The 22,428-nt window shown below is 35.3% G+C and overlaps 1 protein-coding gene across 1 annotated transcript in view; it reads right to left on the reverse strand.

The window, feature by feature from the left end:
* Nucleotides 1–870: 870 nt before the first annotated feature.
* Nucleotides 871–22,428, reverse strand: part of FAR1 (fatty acyl-CoA reductase 1) — a 59,405-nt gene continuing 37,847 nt past the window's right edge. Inside the window, exons 7-13 of the mRNA XM_080911830.1 lie at nucleotides 21,785–21,829; nucleotides 21,548–21,666; nucleotides 20,957–21,024; nucleotides 19,135–19,306; nucleotides 11,529–11,658; nucleotides 5,409–5,536; nucleotides 871–3,667 (exon numbers count right to left, since the gene is read on the reverse strand). Of these exons, the coding sequence (XP_080767956.1) occupies nucleotides 3,505–3,667; nucleotides 5,409–5,536; nucleotides 11,529–11,658; nucleotides 19,135–19,306; nucleotides 20,957–21,024; nucleotides 21,548–21,666; nucleotides 21,785–21,829 (825 nt within the window). The 3' untranslated portion in view covers nucleotides 871–3,504. The remainder of the gene's footprint in view (nucleotides 3,668–5,408; nucleotides 5,537–11,528; nucleotides 11,659–19,134; nucleotides 19,307–20,956; nucleotides 21,025–21,547; nucleotides 21,667–21,784; nucleotides 21,830–22,428) is intronic.

A 22,428-nucleotide genomic window follows, 5' to 3' on the forward strand; every position in this document is an offset into this window, starting at 1 on the left:
TAAGATATTGAGAGCATTTCAAAGCAATGTTTATATACTTTAACGAATTTGACAGATAGTCCATATTTTCAGCCTAGCGCAAATGCATACAGAACGAAGAGAGCTTTCCTCCTCAGAGCTCAAGCCAATGGGAAAGTTATTAAGCTCATTAGGCCACTTGGGACCTTTTGAAGTAAATGCATTTTACACTCATCAATTTGCAAATGAGTACGTCAAACTTAATGTTGCTCAAATTTCCTTTATTAAGAAAATATTTCATATATAAACAGACTGATAAACTCATTCTTGTAATAAGTTACGCAGCACATACCCTTTTCTCTAAGCTTCTCATGCAAAGTTAGAACTTTTTTTCTTAAAGCAGAGCAAGTCAGTGCAAATGGTCTCAAGGCAGAACTGAAAGTCAGCCTAGAAAGGAATGTTTACAAAGCCATTTACCCCATCCTGACACACACTCAGCCTCCCCAGGTGCTTCACTCAATTCCTATGAAAATGAATAATCCTTTAAATGAAGTCATATCAATTACTGGTGAAGAGCCTATAAACTAACACAATGTCATTCATCCTAGAAACATGCTGGTGGTCTCTTGGTTCTATTTACATTAAAAAACAAAACAAAAAATCTGCCTCATTATTAATTACTATATAAAAATACTTTTAAATAAATGCTCATTCTGCCTATATGCTTCCCCCTAAAGTGCTGTGTGAACAACTCAAAACATAAATTGAAAGATGGCGAGAATAGATGAGGACACCTAAGAAAGAAAAAAGATTCAAGGACTACTTCCTGTCATTGTAGCCATTTTAACTCAAGGATGGTTTCCACAATGTAAAAATACAATAGATGCTATAATAGAAATATAGGGATTCATTTATTACTTTTTGGTTTACAAACAAAGGCACCCAATAATGTTTCTATTTACTTCTTATAAAAGATTATCAGTTTACACTTAAACAAACAAACAAACAAAAAAACAACACAAAACAAAAGTTTTCCAATCAGTTTCTACAAACAAAAAGGGGAGAGTCGGAGCCCCGTCCCACTACCAAGCTTTATCTGGCAAACTGGAAAAACACTTATTCTATGTCACCCTTAAGTTAAACAACATATGACCCAGTCATGCTTTTCTGAACTAAGTGTTAAGAGACATTAGCATTGCCAAGGCAATTGAATAGTTACAATGACAGACCAGTGTACAAACATGTATGCCAGAGTTCAGAGAAAGAAAGATAAAGGAAAACCCTAAATGGTTCAGAATACAGTTTTGCCAAATGAGGTGAATGAAATAAATTTATTTTACAGAGTTGTCCTATTGAATAATCTATATGGAAAATATAATCAGAACTAAAAACACTGTCTATCAAATTACAAACAGAATACATCTCCAAACTCTTTAAATATGACTTGAATCCAAAGTATAGTTGATAAAGATCAACAACTCACATTTTACGCCATACTAATTTCAAAAATCATAAATTCCAGGATGAGTATCACTTATTCATTACCTTTCTTTTGACAATAGAATTCTAAACACATAAAAATTAATTTGACCTTAGCTCAGCCTTAGTTAACGGTTCTTTAAATTAGATTACAAGAGCAATAAAACAGAAGACACATATCTGGTTCACTTTACAGGCCTGCCCACATTGCACCTGATTCTTTTCAGAGACCTGAAGACAATTTATCAGATTCTCAGTATATTTTGGCAGATGTATAAAAATCATAAAAAGGTTAGAGTGTTTTCATTGCATCATGGAAATACATTTGGGGACACGGAGTGTTCAATGTGTGTCATACGGGCCACCTTAAATCCAAGGCATCATTTATTCCATTTTCACACACTATTGTGGTCTCTCATACCTCACATAGGCATGGTCCTAGACCAGAAACTTCAGAATCATTCCAAAGAATACACAGATATTTACATACATATTTCTTTTAAAATAATGTTTAAAAGTTTTACTACACAAAGTCTGGCTTCAACACAGAAGCACTTTTTTTTTTTCCTTTTCAAGATTATACACCAGTATGGAAAAAGTTGGTTTTCTTTACATTTTGTTTTCCACAATAGTAAAATAAACTTCTTCTACATTGTATTTTAATTAACAAAAAATTAAAACATTTAATTTCTTGTACTATGAACTAACCCTTTAAGCACTTTCAAGATACAATGCTGATGATTTAAATGTAGTACAACCTGATCAGCTTAATTATAAGTGTTATGCTGAACAAGCCATTAAAAATATAATAAAATAGTAACAAACTATTAAGATTTAAAGGGAATTGTAATGTATCAATAAATATACATCAATTTCTTGCTATGACTTGTTTCTATAATGCATGTCTTTCTAAAGCTAAAACAACATGCAAAGAAATGATGACTTGAAACTCATTCAACAATTTGCTACTTTACATGGTAAAATCCTTTATTTAATTTTATACACATACTTTTGCATTATTCATTTTTAAAGGAACTCAGCTTTCAAGGTCAAAATTAGTATAAGTTGGCAACACCTGAGGGTATTTTCTTAATGTTAAAAGCTGCAACTATATTCCTTCATAATAATGCATGTTTATATGGGGCAAGTCCTGTGAGAAAATTTATAAGGGAGGAGATAATAAGTAAAATGAATTCTTCCCCAACTCCACCTATAATCGAGACTCAAGGAATCCTCTTCAAAATGAAAACACATCTCACCAGAGATCCATTTGATCAACATCTCCAGAGATCCATCTGATCAACAGATTGACTAAAAAGGTTTCCTATTAATTTGATATGAACAGTTTTACTGTGCATGTTTTCACTTTGCTTCAAATGCAGAGTATATGTTGATCTAGAAACTTAAATTCATTCAGATCTATTAGTGTCTTTAGAATAATATTTGGTCTTCTGGTCATAAGAGCAACTACTTACTTATAGAAAAATGATATGCAACACACATTTATTCAGAAATAAAATTAGAACAAGTCTTTGAATTTGATACCACTTGTAACTTATAGGAAGAAAAAATACATGGCTGTGGTCTTAGCAAAACTAAGCCTCACCTCTCAAAGGATTTAAAAAGAAAAAAAATCAACAATGAACAATCAAATCAAATACTTAACTAATTTATCTAGGCCTTCTATCTGCATATTTTCCATTGTACTAAATATCAGGACTGCATGTTAAGGCATGTTTTAATTAGTATGTTCCAGAACTGCACAGTTATACTGGACAATGTTCTCATAGCCCACTTCTGCCCTCTTCCTTTGCATTCCAAGGACTAAAATGTCAAATCATAGTTTTGAGTGACTAGTGCAGATCTGAGCTGGCATACCACAGTGTGTTCACTAGGTTTTGAGCATAAACATTAAAATGTTACATAAAATGGACCATAATTACTCCACGCTCCAATTTAAGATGGTTTTAATGTCTTAACAGAAGGTGAGATGAGTTAAGTACATTTTACATTTTGTGCATTTAGATCACCATATGCATAGATGCTCTAATGCTAAATTCTTGGTCTTCAGTATCTCATAGTGCTGGATGCTCGGAAGTATGACAGAAATTTGTAACACAGACTAACCACAAAGTACCAGATGTTTCTTGCCATTTGTGATCTTGCAATAAAAATGCGCCAGATAAGTATCACAAGGATTGTATTGAAACCATAACGGATATTCCGCAACCTGAAAAGCAAATCAAAAAACACTCTAAATATTTTCTAGAATAAAATTATTTTTGGATAGGAGCTAATTCATAGTTATAAATTTAATCAAAATTCTACACCATCTTCTAACTTTCAACATTTAAAAACTAAAATAAACTAGAGTTATTAAGTTGAAGTTAGCACAATTCAAACATCCCTGCTTGTATGTGGCCAGTAGCACATCAATGTATTACTCTAGCGACAAGGAGTACAACCAAGTCTTGTCTTATCGGTGCCTGGACTATATAGACTTAGTAAGCAACAATTAAACTGAGTATCATGTGTACCCATTCTTATGGTAGACATCAACAGACTACAGGTTAAGCCAAGCATAGTGGCCTCATTCCTGTGATCCTAGCATTTGGGAGACTAGATCTAGGCAGAAAGATTCTGAGTTTGACTAGACTACAGAATGAGATCCTGTTAGAAATAAAGAAGTGTGGGGGAACCTGGAAAGAAAGAAAAGGAGGAAAGAAGAAAGAAGGAAGAGTGAGCAAGCAAACAAGTAAACAAACAAAGGAAATAAAACAGTCATTTGTACGTCTTAAATTTCTGGAGCTTCGATCTGATCTAAAAGAACCACTGATAACTAATAGTCAGTCCCCAAACTCAAGAGTCAACTGACAAGTCCTCATCTAAGAATAATATAGCATTAGCTCCATAAAAGACCTTTCTGCTTTTCAAAGATCAGCAAGCATGTTACAATGTGCATATTTCTAAACATTTTTTTATGGCCTTTGATAGTTGTCTGAAGAAATTTAACCCTTCAGATTAAGGTACATATAAATTCCAGGAACTTAATATTACAGTCCAGGACAGGACTGTAGTAGAGAAATGAAGGTGTAGAAGTAGAGACTATGGCTTTAAATAAGCAGTCGAAACATTTATGTTCGAGTTTCCTTTCCAGTTAGTAGAATACAGTTTTGCAAACCCCAGTTTCCTCATCAACAAACCTGGCATTTTGTCAGCTCCATTGTGTTGTGGCCTTGGGAAGTGAATAGTATGAATCTTAGAAATCCTAAGAAGTATTATAATGAGATAACTCTTAGTAGTACTAAAAATCTCTGAATGACTGACTACAGCTGATCGTGACTCCTGTTTTCTGAGTTTATTATGATTTAATCAGCAAGTACTACTGCTACTAAGACTAAGGAACTATTATTCTGGTGCTGTACGTTAAAGAAAAACTACATAAGCAACATCTGGTTCAAAAAATATTTTCATTTTCTGCTAATACTTTTACTTTTTCAATAAAAATTTATTAGAAACAAATAGTGACTTTCAAAACTAAGTTCTACCCGAAGTTCATAGTCAGGAATACACATACATTAATAAAGATATTAAGTTTTAGTAATCTTTACTTATTTTGTGTGTGGTTTCTTGCTTGCATGTATGTCTGTACACCACATGTTTCTAGTGCCTGAGAAACCAGAAGATGGTGTGGGATTCTCTAGAACTAGAGTTACAGGTAGTTGTGACCCACCATGCAAACTGACTCCAACTCTGGTCCCTGAACAGTACCCAGTGCTCTTAACCACTAAGCCATCTCTCCAGTCTTTTAATAATCTTCAGTTAGGTAAATACCGCATTGTTACATACCCAAGCATAAGCATTTCTTAAATATAATACATTACTTTTATTCATAATACTACTTCAACAAAGCAAGCCGTGTAATATTTCATAAGGAAAGAAAATATTCATCAAGCCCATGCCACACTTACTTGTTCAGATGCTTTCTAGCTGCAGGGAGGCCCGACATCTCTTCATTCAACACATACTTTTTAGTTCCCATGCAGTAGTTCTCTATATACTCTGCCCAATGTAGCTGCCGTACATCAATGTTAAAGGTCTAGAGTAAGAAAAAGTTATTACTTTCCTTAGTTTTTTATAATTTGCCAAAAATTATTTCTGAACTATAATCCCAAATGAAAAGATTACAAACATTTATTATAGTATTACCTTTTCTACTTTCAACATATCTATGTTCCTCCTCACTACTTACACTGATATTATACATTTCAAGTTATTTTCCATCTGCAACCTCCCCTTCATCTTATATACTTTCTGTAGGATAAAGGTTAATTTTCCTAAAGAAAAATTTTACATCAAGAGTAATCAAGCAGAGCATGGTGGCACACAGCAAGCAGGAAAGTCACCAGTTTGAAGCTAGTCTCTGTGTGGTAGTTTGAGTAAGAATCACTCACATAGGCTCATATATTTGAATGCTTAGTCACCAAGGAGTGTAACACTTTGAAAGGATTAGAAAGTGTGCTTTGTTGGATGAAGAGACACTGGGGGTGGCCTTTGAGGTTTCAAAAGCCCATACCAGGCCTAGGCTCTCTACCTCTCTGCCTAAGAATTAGCAACTATTTCAGAGCCTGCCTGCAGGATACCACACCCTTCCACATTGACAACGGACTCTAAAAGTCTAAGCAAGACCTTGATTAAAAGAAGAGTTGCCTTGGTCAAGATGTCTCTTCACAGTGACTAAGTCAATGGGCTACACAATGCGGCCCTGTTTCAACCAAGCACCACCAACACACACACACTAAACAAACAATAAAAAGCAAAACCTAGCATGAATTCTGGCTTAGGATTTTAGTAACAGCTATTGTGTAATCTGATGAAAAGTGTAGATAAATCTAGAAAAGTAGACTTTATAGAAATGCTACTTTAGTCTATGGAAAAATACGAGGGTTACGGCTGTTTGGTACTCTTGAGCAAACAGGCAGTCTGGTATTTTTGTGAAATGACAAAAAAATTATTCACTATGAACCATTATCCAAAAATAACAAGTATTACAAAGTACTAAAATGAAAAGATCATGGCACCAACATGATGCAGACTGGACTTCACAAAGGAGATGTTATAAGAAGGTATGTATCTGTAAATAGTAGGGAGAGAGTGAGCACCCTTGTCTAGTCCCTGATTTTAGTGGAATTGCTTCAAGTTTCTTTCCATTTAGTTTGATGCTGGCTACTGGTTTGCTGTATATTGCTTTTTTTACGTTTAAAAACAGTAGAAGCCAAAAGACCATGTTTTCCAAGTGTTCAACAGATGTAACTAATGTTACAGATCTAACAATCTATACCAATGTAAAGATATTTGAAAAATAATATAAAATAAAGATATTTCCAGGAGAATAAGAACTGGAGCAATCTGGTATTATCCACAATGAAGAATCAAACTAACTGGTATTCTTTCGGAATGAAGTAGAATGACGCCAGACTCCATACTGTCCACAGAAGTCTCTGTGAATGCCTGAAGATGGACGAAAAGGATGGCAGAAGGAAGATGATGATCCCGACTAATTATATGAGTATGTATTGCATAGACTGCACTAATTTTGTGTTCCTTTCAAACTGCATGGTGGGAGTTTAATCTTCAACGGAAGTTTTGAAAGGGGAAGACTAATAGGAGCTGATTACATCACGAGAAGTCTACCCTCATGAATGAATTAATGCCAAATAAAGGATGTAAGGTTGTGAGTTCAATCTCCTAGTCTCTCTTGCACTTTTACCATGAAATAACACAGGAGGAAGGCATTTATCAGATGTCACTCTCTGCTTAGCAGCTAGAACTGTGAACTAACTACTATTCATTAGAAATTACCCATTTGCTATTCTCCTATACCAGCATACAACAGACTAAGATAAACTCTAATAACAAATGACCTGTAACAGCAAAATAGAGGTATTGGTTTTTCACTATCCAAAAAAGGTCCGAGTATCCATAAATGTTAGGCTTAAGAAAAGTTACTGTAAACTGGTGGTGGTAGCTTATGCCTTTAATCCCAGCACCCAGGAAACAGAGGCAGGTGAGATCAAGGTCAACCTGGTTTACAGGTAGAGTTCCAGAAAAATCCTGTCATGAATACCATCTCCTAATACTTGTGTTTTCTAAAGTAAGGTACTAAGAAACAACTGAAAAAATAATGCATTTTGACACAACTAAAGGAAATGGAAAATTAAAATTTTGAAAAACAACACATAACCTAAAGGGCCAGGTATCCAGGTGTATAGAACATGCTTACAATTTCAGCATTTGAGAAGGCAGGAAGTTTAAGTTTAAGGCCAGCTTGTGTCTTACTTTGATTCTATCCAAGAGACTAAAGACCAGGCAAAAAGAGAACAGAAAAGACAATTAAGATAGGTACAAAAAAGTGAAGCACAAAAAAAAATCTAATCTAAAACTGAGGTTGGGATGGAGCTTTCTCGATTACCACATACAAGGGTCTGTCAGCACAACAAATATCTAACTCCAACATTACAGGTTATAGTACAGATTAAATTCTCCAAAAAGGGTCAGTAACTATCAGACTGTAACAACAACTGTGTTGTTTACAAGAGACATGACTAAAAGGTAAGAATGCAGACTACTCAAAGATTAACAAATGGGACTTAATGAGATTGCAATGTTTCTGTAAGGCTAAGGACACTGTCAAGAAAACAAAACGGCAGCCAACAGAATGAGAAAAGATCTTTACCAACTCCACATCAGATAGAGGCCTAATATCCAAGGTATACAAAAAACTCAAAAAGCTAGACACCAGAGAATCAAACAACCCCATTAAAAAATGGGGTACAGAGCTAAACAAAACATTCTCAATTGAGGAATATCGAATGGCTGAGAAACATCTAAGGAAGTGCTTGACATCCTTAGCCATCAGGGAAATGCAAATCAAAACAACCCTGAGATTACACCTCATACCAGTCAGATTGGCCAAGATGACTCAGATGACAGCAGATGCTGGTGAGGGTTGCAGAGAAAGAGGAACACTTCTCCACTGTTGGTGGGGTTGTAAACTGATACAACCGCTCTGGAAATCAGTCTGGCGATTCCTCAGAAAATTGGACACAGTACTACCTGAAGATCCATCTATTCTACTTCTGGGCATATACCCCAGAGACACTCCAATATACAACAAAGATACATGCACCACAATGTTCATAGCAGCTCTATTTATAATAGCCATAAGCTGAAAAGAACCCAGATGTCCTTCAGTAGATGAATGGATACAAAAATTGTGGTACATTTACACAATGGAGTACTACTCAGCCATCAGAAACAATGACTTAACCAAATTCTTAAGAAAATGGTTGCATCTAGAGAATATCATCCTGAGTGAGATAACCCAGTCACAAAAGAACAGACATAATATGCAGTCACTGATAGTGGGATGCTAACCCCAGAGGCTCGGACTGCCCCAGAAACAACTCACAGACTGTGTGAAGTTCAAGAAAAAAAGAAAAGAAAACAAAACAAAACAAAACAAAACAAAAAAAAAAAAACGTCATGCTCAATCCTTACACACCAAGAAAACGTTGACTAATTCCGGGTTACCTCCTGTTTTACATGTACTTTTTACTCATTGTAACTAGTAAGACCTTAATGCAGAGTATCAAACCTTAAAAAAAAAAAAAAGAAAAAAAAAAGCCAAGCACTGACACAATTGTATTTGTATACATTTATGCAAAAATGTTTAAAATTTTTTTCTTTTATCTTTGTTTTTTAAAATAAAGTTTAAAAAAAAAAAGAATGCAGACTACTAGACCATAAAGTTGAAGACAGACAAACCACACATTACCACTAGTAATACACGAAGCTGGCCAAAGCCTTACTAGAATATACTGTCAAAGCCTGCAGATTTAAAAATTTGGTAAATAACATAAAATTCAGTCTACTTTTGACTTCCATTCCTACAAATGTTTTTAAATAGTTACAAATCGTTTTCTGCAAATTGTTCATCTTCTTAGCTTATGATACTATGAATACTGAACAGCACTTCTACATAAGCATGTAGAAAACAGATACTGATATCAAGACACAAATACACACACACACACACACACACACACACACACACATGCACACACACACTAAGTAAAATAAAAGAGCTATACCTTCAGAGCAAGAGTAGAAAATCAAATAAAACACCTAGATTGAAACCTCTTATCTACCAAGTTAGTGAAATGGGTTGGTTTTCTACTTTCAATATGGAATTCACAAGCCACATGTAATGATTATGGCTTATCCACATTAGATATGCTAGACACATTGGGTTTCAAATGCAAAATATGAAAGAAGCTAACCAAAAATGTCTAAATTATTTTAAAGTTTATATGTCCAAGGTATTTTTTTGATAGATCAGGCTAAATCAAATACTTAAAAATTAATGCCCTGGATGAAAAACAAAAAGTCTCTTTGGAAAACTGACCCTGACCCAGTCTTCTGTTCTATATAAATTACATTCACCTCCACAAAGGTGAAATCCTCAACACATGTTTTAGAGGCCCTGTCTTATGAAGGCCTCCTTGATAGCAAATTCTATAAAAAGCTTCAACTTTAATCTATGTCCCCAAAAGTGAATAGAATACTCAAAGAATATGAATTAAAGAAAAATAAATAATGACTTCGACTGGGCTCCAGCAGCAGAATTAGATACTGCCTATCATTTAAATGTAAGCTATGAGAGAAAGGATTTACAGCAAGTATGCAGAAATACTTAAGATAAGTTGAACTTAATGAAATGAAATTTCTAGAAATGAAAGTAGACAAACTCAGTGGAATGGTTTCAACCCATCTAACTTGCTGTTGAAGAAGTTAAATTATTTACACTTTATTCCAAAAGCAAAATATTTAACTGCAGTTACAGACCTAAGGACACCATGGTTTACCATACAACAATTCTGTGAGACAGTAGAGAAGTAGCAGCATTAAAAGAAACAAATGCTTAAGAAATTCCCAAATTGCTGAAAAACACCCATCTACAGTTATATATAGAAAGCCCAAAGAAAGTTCCAGAACACCAAACGTGGAAAACTTAGCAAAGAGCCAGCAAAACAAACAACTAAACCAAATGGACAGACCATAAAATAATCCTTAATGTGCTGCACTAGTGTTAAAAACAAAACAAAACAAAAAAAAAACAAAAAAAAAAAAAAAACAAAACAAAAACCCTAGGGTGAACTAAAGACTAACAGACAATCAAAGGCTGAAAGTTCACTATGATCAGTCTCCTAACTAAGCCGTACTCTGGTATTCTAAATACATGTCAGACAGAAAGAAGAGGATAATAAAGAGAAGCTCCAAGAATGAAGATAGATGGAGCAACTGTCTCCTAATTGTGGGGCTTGAACTGGAGAACCAGTTAGATGTAAAACATGCACATGGCTGGAGGGTTCAAGGCATTAGCATAGCAAAGTCATAATTACCATGAGTAAACTACTGAGAACAGACTCTAGGTTCAATCCCTAGCACTTCTACATTCCTAAAAGAAAATAACTGCATATGTGTAACTTAAGACAGATACATGTGCTGAAATATATGAGGTAGCTGGGTCATGGCAGCACAGGCCTGTAATCCAGCATTCAGGAGGCAGATAAATCTCTGCAAGTTTGAGGCCAGCCTGGTCTACATAGTGAGTTCTGGGACAGCCACAGCTATCACCAGACAGTGTCTCAACAAAACAAAACAAAACAAAATGCACAGTTTAACTTTCAAACAAGCAAAATGAAATGACAAAGAGCATATTATTAAAAAAAAGCAATTGGAGTCCACCTCCCCAAATTAAAAAAAAAAAACAACCCATAAAAATGTTAAAAGTTCTCTTGGAACTCAACTTTACAGGAAGGAATAACAACTAATCTGAAAAGCCTTTGTTAAATACTTCGTATCAATTTTAAAACAAAACAAATTTTATCTTCTTATAAACATTAAGATTTAAGCACTGAGAAATATAATGAGATCAATGACTTTCCTATGTCATGGTTATTAGAAATGCCTATGTTCCAGGGTACCTACTGATCAGATTTTCTAACCCCAAAATAGAAAATACTTGCCTTTTTATCTTCAGGGTTTAGTTGGTTCATTAACATATTGACATTATCAGTATTCCAAACCCAAGAGTTACTTGTAAAATATTCAAGAAATACCATGGCTTTGTGAAGACGAGTGATTGTTTTCATCATCCTGTGTTTCAAGAAAAATCAAGAGATTCATATACTATATAGAATGGGTAAAATTCCATTACCACACAGGTCCCAACAACATACTCCCAACTGTAATTCAGTAAGTATACCAAACCAGCAGAGAATTAGAATATTTCTGCATCCCAGGAGAATAATTTATAACTCCAAAATGGAAAAACAAATTAGAAGCAGCAGCAAAGGGAATTTAAAATTTTATATTGCCTGCATATATAAAAGTTCTGCTGGCACAGAATTCTCAAATGATATCCAACACTAAAGTTTAAATTCAAATCTTCTATATATCATGCTCCACAAGAAGGATTCAGTTTAGTCTCCCTTTGCTTTTTAGCTACCCTGTTCTTAGTGAGAACCCATAATATGGATTCTACAACTATGTTACAGTCCCAGTGCTTCAGCATCACTGAAGCAGATATACAGAAATATTCTTTTGCTACTTAGTCAACTCTATTAGAAAAACCAAGAACTTTCTCTTCAACAGTGATTGGCACCACTCCTGATTATCTGGATGTGCTGTGAAATCAATGACTGATGCTGAGGACTTTCAGAAATATTCTCCTCAGGCCTCACCTATGTTCTTCCTTAGAGAAACAAATTAGTACAATACTTCTTTGTTTCTTTTTAAAGGCAAGGAACCTTATTCTTCTCTGACATTTTATTTATTATCACTTGCCACAAGTCATTGATATCAAAGCGCTAATCCAAGTAATAATTAAGAGTTTTCTGAATCAAATATACACCAAACACACAATCAAGAAATATAAGAATTCCATTTACATTCCCTCAAGAATTAGCTTAAAGTATATGAAATTTAGAAAGACCCCAAATTAAGAACTTTACAAATGAGGAACTTGGGAGAAAAATCAGAATATGAAAAATAGTGAAGAAAATAAAAGCATCATCGTTAGCCAAGAAACTATGGTAACACATTTAATACATTTAAAAAGAAACCCCCAAACCAAAATACTTAAAGAAAATGAGGCAGTACAATGTACAGAAAAACTATTTCATTCACTAAAGAATTCCAAAATAAATTCTCCATTAAACATGAAAGAATTATCCAATACCCAAAGCTATCATAAACCATAGAGATTAGGAAGAGTTGCTTTAATCAACAAGACTTTTCTATAAAATTTTCTTTACAGGTGTAACAGCTGTAACAATACAGTATCACAAGTAGTATAATATACATTAATTTCATCCCAAATAAACAGTTCACACCGTTTTTCCAATGCGTATTCTACTGAAACATTTTCTCCCTAATCCCTTAAACATCAGGTTTTGCCTATTTTCATTCAATATGATATAGCTGCCCTAAAATCAATCTTTGATTCAAAAAATATTTATTAAAAAAAGAGAGGGCCCAGGCATGGTAGCTCATGCCTGCTTATAATCCAACAGTTGGGAGGGCGAGGCCAGAGAACTGCCATGAATGTAGCATGGAGGTAGCCTGCTTTACAACTCGACCCTGTCTCCAAAGAGGAAAGGGAGGAAGATTTGAAAATTCATATACATGAAAAAGTTACAGACAACATTATCAGGAAACCAAGGTACACCTAAAACTGCACCATCACTCGGGTTCATCATGCCATAGAGTGAATGCTGGTGACTACACTGTCTTGTACCTGCTGAGGATGTATTTCTTCTTTACTACAATAACTTCTAAAGTATGATCACAGTTAACAACAAGGCCAGCTCTTAATAATTACCAAATCTAGGGTTTCTGAACCTTAGCTATCACAAATAAAGATATTTATGTACTAAGATACTTGGCAGCCTCCATGGCCTTAGCACACTGGGGGGGGGGGGGGGGCGGTGGAGGGAAAGCACACCCTTCCCCATTGGGATGATGAACTCCAAGTGGAGAATCACCAATGAAAAATGACAGTTCAGAGATGCTAAACTAAACAATAACAACAACAAAAACATGAAGCAACTTTTCAAAAGTTGCTATAAGAACTTTATAATAATGATGTAATGTTAAATGAAGAATAACTTAATGATGATTCTACATATGTTCTCTGGTCTCTGTAAGAATCCAAATATTATGAAACAGAATTTACAATTACCTCAAAATATACAGCAAGTAGATTTTCATCTAGCTTAACTCAAAATCATGCAAATGAATAAACTGGATATCATGAATTACATTAGTTTAATGTAGAATGAGGTATTAAATTAGGGTTATATAAGTTGCAACATTTACTTACTCTTGATTAAGTAAAGATCCAAATAAACTGAGACATTAGTTAACATGTGTACATAGCCTAAGTAAACTTTTATAACTCATGATGCTTCTATTTACTTTTGTTTTTTTGAGACAGGGTTTTAATTATTCTATGCTGACCTGGAACTATGTCACCCAGGCTGGCCTCAATCTCATGGAAATCCTTCTGCTTCAGCTTCCTGAGTGCCCAAATTACAGTCTGCAGCACCATACCCTACTCCTTGTTGTTTGTATGTTATACACTTACAGAGTACTCAGGTTATTCCTGTTTTGATAGATTATTATCGCCCATCCTGTAAGGTACACTGGTATCTAGACTAATATCCCATCACATTAGAATGAGGTGGTGAATTCACAGGCTAGGTAAGAAAGGTACTAAGAATGGTCTGCCTTGCTCATTATCATACTCACCCTTTAAGACTTCAGTCACCTTCAATGACCCCTGGGGCTGTCATTCTGCAAAGAAGCTCAAACCAGACCATGTGCAGACAACACATGGACAGTCTAATTCTACATGAAGAGAGAAAGCTGCTTGGCCACTATGCACACATCCTTTAACAACTCTTTCTAGTGTTCATGTCTTGGGCCATCTGACCACGCTTAAAGACCTTTAGCCAAAGCCATTTACACCAATCTTTCTAAAATTCCTTACTCATAGAGATTGTGACACATTTTTTTTAAATGACTTGCTTTAAGGCATTATGGTTGTGGTGACTTGTGCAACAGAGAAATACATCTAAGTACTGGGAAGAACTGGCAATAATAAAAAAATCTAAAGTTTGTGGCATTTTAGAATTAAATAAAAGACTCTATTATGACTCTATTATCTTTGAGTTCATTTAATGAAATCTGAAAGGGCTATGAAAAGAAAGTCAGAGGAAGCTTTACAGAATTTGAAGCTATGTAACAGGAAAGATAATAAAAGCTAGTCCTAAACTCCTAAAATATAATCTATTCAAGATTTCTTGAATGAAGACAAAGCTGATCTTAGAAAGTAAACTGTCTGAATGAAATTTGGAAAAAATATAAAAGGTTACTTAGGAATCCTTTAAAAAGTAATTTCTTACTGTAGCTTATCTCTCTCATTCGTGCAAGTCCTGCACTGTAGGTTTATAAGGGTGGAGCAGTGCTAGGCAGAGGAGCACAGCTGTATTGACTGGGAGCTGAAAAGCATGCAGCATATTTCACTGCACAGGAACTCAGTGGACCACTCCAGTGGTGCCACCTTTGCAATAAACAGTTAACCAGTCTGCTAAGATTTCATTAAAAAAAGACAGTAGGTCACCCCTGAGGAAAGTAAAAAGCAGCAGCAGACTTGACAGGGCAGGAGAAGACAGATGCTAACCTACTGTCAGGCTATGTGAATAGTAACAGAGCAAATGTTCATAAAGTGCAATTTTTATATCTGGAATTCAGAAATTCTAGGTTATATCCCATCAACTATTTAATTTAAAAAAAGGGGGGGGGAGATAGTTTCTGAGCATAAATCAAATTCAGGGTAGAGATATATGATTCTTTAAGACTACAATGTGATACCTTCAGACAGAAAGACCAAAACAAATAAAAAACAAAAAAAAATCTTTCTAGATTATAAAGACACATATCACATTCTCTATTGTTTGGATGACAGGTTTTAAGGAGAAAAGATTTAGTATCTGTAGGAACTATTCCACAACATCTTAATGAGACCCAAAAGCTTGTCTCAAAGAGGTTTATGAATAGGCGCTGATCTATCTAATCTGAGTCCGTATCTTCAGATTATCTTTAGAATAGACACAGTGGAAACGTTTTAAAGCCTCATGAATTTATATAAAAAAGGTAAGTGTGCCAATAAAAATGTCTCTGTAACATAAGTCAGCAAACAAAAGCCTAAACACTCAGTTCACTCTATTACTATCTTATGAATAAAGTTTTATCGAAGCAATAATGTTTATTATTTATAAACTGTCTATGACTGCTTCCCTTCTTTAATATGAAGGCAGAGTGGTAGCAACAGAACCATGTACTTACAAGGTCTAAATGTTTTCAACATGGCCCTTTACATAAAAAGTGTCCTGAACCTTTCCTGGAGTCTAACTTTTTATGGGCAGGAAGTAGAATTAGTCTGTTTAGTCTTACATGGGCCCCTTTTAACCGGGGGTGGGGTGTTGGAGAGTAGGAATGAGTCCAGCTGTCAACCTATACCTGAACTTCACTTGAAAACTATTTATAGAACAGTGTTTGCTGTGTGCCTTCCATGAAGCCATTATATTATGCTTCTCTCAACGTAAGTAGAATGTATGGGCAGCTACTAACTTACTTTGTTTCAGCTTTCATAAGAGAATCATCTGCAATAAATAACCACATCTGCGACTGGATCAGGTTTAAATGGTAAAACCCTGACATCCAGCTGACACCATAGGGAGTTTGTAGAAGAAAAAATTAACTGCATTGTTCAGGCAGAAGAATGTGAATTCTCTGGGCCAGAAGGTTAACTGTTACAGACTGTACATTCCAAAAACGGCTGAAAGCCATTCCTCTCACTTGCTCATTTCCAGGATCTGAATGCTCTCCAGAACACCCACTTTCCTTACATCTAAGAGGATTTGTGACTTGCTTGTGACTAAAAAATAAAAGAGGTGAGCCAAACATGAGGGCATCTGCTTATGATTCTGGATCTCAATCTGAGGCCAGCCTGGGCTACATGAGATCCTATCTCAAAGTACAAACAAGGCAAAAGTGATAATGCAGTATTTTCTAGCTTCCATGTTACTTGCTCAACAACTTTAGCTGCCCTGCAAAAGTTAATTCTTAGAGGCAACCATTAGGCCTTGAAAAGATCCTACAAAAAGCAATCTTGACGAGAAAGAGACAATACCTGACCTCTGGCTGATCAAATACCCCATCCTCCCTTCAGACCTCAGCTCTTTTCAGGTCACACGAAAAGTCTTAAACTAAAACCACACATGCCAATTCCTCTGCAAGTTCCTGATCCCAAGATTAATGAGAGAGAGAATGAAATGGTGACTTTTAATCACTAAATCTGAGGTGACTTGTTAGATAGTAAAATGACCTCTGTACTCTTAGTAACTATAGGGGGTTTGTTCTTTTTATTATAAATATTAAGTTTACTGAGCACCCAGCTGAACAAGGTAAGGCCCGTTAACATCCAAAAGGGAGGGGGAGAGTCTCTTGTGTCCCCACCCTTAACTCAAATAATAGTTGACAGCTGTCAGTGGAGAGTCAGTTTTCTTCAGGCATGTGGCCCTGGGTAGGCCTAACACATTCCAGTGGAATGCCCCACACCTACACCATAAGTAGACAACATAAATTGTACTCAATGAGTTATCAAATGTGTGTATACACACTCACACACACACACACACACACACACACACACACACACACACCAGGTGGTGGTGGCTCATGCCTTTAATCCCAGCACTTGGGAAGCAGAGGCAGGCAAATCTCTGAGTTCAACACCAGCCTGGTCTACACAGCAAGTTCCAGGACAACCAGGACTGTTATACAGAGAAACTCTGTCTCAAAAAAACTAACATCCTTCCTTCCCCCCAAAACAATACAAAAGTGGGTACAGAAAGAGTTGGGGTAAATATGATAAAAATATATTGATTGCTGTACAAAAATTCTCAAAGAATTAACAAAAATGAATTAACTTTTAATTAATAGGAATTAACTCATTCTCTCTGTAAGGTACTAAATTTTTAATTAATAGGAATTAACTCATTCTGTAAGGTAGGTGTTAAATCTACTTTGTTTTGGAACCAGTTTTGTCTTTTTTGCCCTAATTATATCAACTTTACTAATACAGATATGTATTAGCAAATCATTACTTTCATCTAATTTTAGCCGTGAAAAAATGCCAACATAGCAAAACTATTTTTGCAAATCATTCTAGAAAACCTGAAATGTTTCTTCTGTAAGTTGTTCTATTAAACATTCCCTCTTATTTCAATAGTGAATATATAGTTTAAAACATTCTAAACTATTCAATATACTGGAAGTTTCTACGGTTACTCCGATCCTGAGACAGTGCAACTGGCAAATGACTAACTTGTCTTTTTTTCAGCAGCTGATGGAGGTCCTGAAATCATCATCTTTAAACAGAAAAACTCAAATCCTGAACTTGCCCATCAAAGATACTAACACGATCTTTAAAATAAACATTTTGTAGAACATTTCACTAACTATTCTGGTTAAGACAATAGAAGAACTTTGTAGGGTTTCATCAATGAAAACAAGAAAAGAAGAAAGGATATCAAAACTAGATGAAAATAGCAAGTTTTCTGTGTTTAAACTTTTAACAACTAGAACATTAGTAAAAAACTGTAATTACCATATTATAAGCTGAACAGGTAGCTAAGATATTTCAAGTAATTTTCTAGAAGCAGCCTATATTTTTTCAGATAAAACTAAACCATCTACTTTAAAGCAAAATATTTTTACTCTGAATCCCCTGTAAAAACTCACCCCTAGTTTTTTAAGGAAGAGGGGAAAGAGACTCAATTTCAGCTTATAATAACAATGACAATCCCGAAGTAGGACATTTCCTATTACAATGGGATTTTGGAGACTCAATAAGATGAGGTCCATTCTTGGCCTCCAAAAATCTCCAATTTCTAGGAAATGTCCTGGCATCTTGATTGTGATTGCACTTCATCAGGTTAGTAACTCTTAAGTAAGCTCATGCTAGCGACATGGTGTCTCTCCAGCAAGCTTCCGCCACCTTACCAATACACAGTATATTACTGCTATTCTTCTTACCACGGTTTCTGACCTGTCAACCTGAGTGCAAGATCGAGCAATAATGCAGGTACTGTATGTTTGACACCCTTCCAATAATGAAGCATTAGGTTGTTGGAACAGAACTTAACATAGGGGTGCCTGAATACTTGGTTTAAAGGATTCATCTTGAAGGAATGATTTAGATAATCTCCTGTAGGAAAAATAAGTGTTAAAGCATTTTGAATATTATTTGTTATTCAGAAAAGCACCTAAAGTTAGACTTAGAACTGAACATGACATTAATTTATCACCCAAATTTGAGAATAAATAATGTGACTTACAACACTACCTTTGCTTTTCTGACAATTCAAGAGTCTTCTCATTCACAAAAGGCCCTTAAGCCTTATCATAAGCACGAACAGATACAGAGTTAATGCGCATTTCAGTGTTAAGCATGGGTTGTTTAACAGTCAGAGGAACAGAAAAGACAGAGCTAGTCACCATTACCTTGGGCTTCTTCCAGTCATCCTGAGGTAGATATCATACAGGAATGCTGGGGCCTTATGGCTTACAGCAATCCAGTAATGATATAAAAGGTGATTGGAGGTTAGATTTACATTGGGCCGTCTGAAGGCCTGTTCGAGAGGATTCCTCTTGAAAGTGGAAATTACATGGTATTCTGAGGAAGAAAAGTTGTGTAACAGCTTTGATAATAACCATGTAATGAAGTTTTGAAAAAAAATCATGTTTGTACAATGCAAAATATTTTACCAAAGAGTCAGAGTTCATTCATTTAAAAAACAAGCTTTTCTACTCTCCACAGCTAAGAGAAGATTGTATTAAACTGCTGGTTCCAAGGAGCTAAAATATTTCCAGTATTTTAATTAAATGAATGAATTTTTACTAAAATTCACTCTGAAAATCTTAATGTTTTACCTAGGTCAGTTTACAATGTCACTCTCTATATTTCACCTCTCACGATAGCTTCTTTCTTTCTGTTCCTCTTTCCAGATTCTTAATACTGTACTTACTTAAAAAAGAAAAGGAAAATCATCATTCTTTGTTTATGAATGATTTAGTTACTCAATCAACATACATCATACAAGCTTAAAACAACCCAAAATTAACCTCTACTGTAGCTTATTTACGTTATTCAACATCAGCACAATCAGACTTGGTATCTTCTATTTTAACACTTCAATGGAAATGTATACTTAGGCAAAGAATATTATGTTGAATTTTTCACAAAACTGTATAGCACAACAAATGTCTATAAAACCTCACTCACTTAGGATGCTTCAATATCCCTGAAGGACCATGACGTAAAATACTGTGAAATCGCTTTAGAGTTTTTTTCTTACTCACTTTGACAGTTAATCTTTAAATTAAATACAAATGCTACAGAAAAACCCGAGGACAATGTCACATAAGATTGTGTTAAGGTAGCTAGGTGTGGTGGTATATGCTGTAATTCCAGCACTTGGAAGGCTGAGGCAGGATAAATGGTTTGAAGCCAGCCTGGGCTATACTGCAAGTTCCAGGCCAGTCTGAGCTACTTAGTGAGACTTTATCTGAAAAAAAAGACAAGGCAGAACAAGCGCTAGAAAGGTAGCAGTACAGCGTGTGCCTAGCTAGCATGCACAAGGCCTGGTGGGTGGGTAAGGAAGGGGCAGACTGATTCCCAGCACAAATCTACTTTGAAAACAAATTATTCTGTAAGGATAACAAAATTTCAGCTACAAATAAATGATCTACTGCAAAAAGCAATGTCATAAATACATTTGTATTTGGCTCAATTAATAATTTAAAACGAACATGGTTCAAATTACTAGCCCTATTTTAGAGCTAGTTAAGAAATGTACTACCTGCTATCAATCTTTGACTCTAGAAGAATATACCTTGTCCAAATGTCTCCTACTTCGTAACTCCCTCACTTGTCACTCTAGGGGACCAACTGATACACCTACTCTTACAGGTGCAAATAATATTAACTACAGATTGGCAACATCAGGCTTGAGTGTGCTCATTAGTTAGGGAAAAAGAAAAAAGGGAAAAACTGGCCCCAAACTACATGTAGTCTATGAGGGCGCTGCAGGTAACAAGAGAACAGCTGGGGCCTGCCTCAGTGAGTGGACACATACACCAGGCTACTCTTATACTGGGAAACATTAAAGATGGACTACAAGGCACAACTGGTAATTATTCCCAAACAGCAACTCAAATCAGGATACCTTTGTAACTCAGTGGCCCTAATACCTTATGGATATTCTAACATTAAAGTCAGTGAACACTTTATGTTCTAACATTCAAAAAATACATAAAATCATACCAACTTCCCCCCAGTGGAAAGGATTAGTGCTGCCTGTTGTGCAATTATACACCATGATGTTTCTTGGTCTGCAAAGACAAAGATGAAAGCAAAGAGACATAAGAGGAAGTCAAAGTGTCTCAGCTAAGTCTTATGCACTGTCAAAGTAGGAAGACATAATGATAACGAGTCCCTTTTCTTTTATATATAAAAGGTACACTTAAGGGATTATTTTTTAAATGTCTAGGCTTTAACTATAAATGCTACCGATGCTGTCTTTATAAAAGGATGCTCACAGGTTAATTATGTTCTGAGTTATACTAAGTTTGACTTTGACTTAATTCATCCTTCAGGAAGATCCCTCCCAAGCCCCATTTTCAGTTCCTATAAATTTTGTACATTCATGACACTGAATATTATTTCTTCATTATCACTGATGGATCCACATGGTACTGCATCCACTGTACAAACTCTTAGAATGAACCCTGGTGTTTCCTACAGCCTAAAGGCACTTTGTCAATATAGCATAACCAGGACTAGGGAATTAAGATAAGAAGCTCCTTTTCTCTCTCAGTTACTACAGTAAATAAGCAACATCGTTGCCTCATATACCTATTAACTCCGGAATACCAGGCTGCAGCAAGGCTTGTGTTGACAACTACATCTACAGGAACGAGATCTGCAAGGGCATTGTTGGAGGCACGCATTGTTCGAAGAATTCCTTTCCCTGCCTTTGTTGAAATTAAAAACAACACCTTAAAATACATAGCCAAAGTATGTATACATGCACATACGTATAAAGACATAGGGAATTTTATACAAGTAGTAAATCATAAGAAGTTTATTTACCGCAATGAAGAGACCACTTGGTCCATTAAAGTTATCAATCCATCCCTGATGCAAAATATTAAAGTAAAAAAAGAAGAAATTAAAATTAACATTTAAATATATTTATTATTTGAAAGTACTAACTCCAAATGTAAACTTGGTAGTTTTCTCCCAATGCCTATGAAAGATCTACATTTCATGCAGAATATTGTTCTTAGTCCCCAAGAATGTATCAAAAAGTTTCCTCTGGGGTCCTAAATGACTAACTCAAAGTATTGTAAAGGATTACCCAGCTCTGCTGAGTCTCTAAAAGGGGAAAACAGTATATACTCTGCCATAACTTTCCTAAATTCACCCTGTTGACCACTGACTTTATACAAATTCAGCATCTTGAGGAAAAATGATACATGTTCCTCAAATTTAGTGAGTAAATCAGAAGAAAACAGAATAATTATCAAAACAACAGAGAGGCTATCACTTACTGCCGATTATACGGACCTCAGGGGTTTTTTGTTTCTGTTTTTTTTCCTGTATCAGCTTTCTTACTAGCTTTTGTTTCTGCCTTTTCTTATCTGGAGAATTTAAAAGTATCCCAACATCTCTCTCTCTCTCTTTTTTCTCTTTAGTAGCTAGTTACAAAAGAAATCTCTTATACCTTTCTTAGC

The sequence above is a fragment of the Micromys minutus genome (assembly GCF_963924665.1).
Source record: "Micromys minutus genome assembly, chromosome: 2".
In the NCBI taxonomy this organism is placed as follows: Eukaryota; Metazoa; Chordata; class Mammalia; order Rodentia; family Muridae; genus Micromys; species Micromys minutus.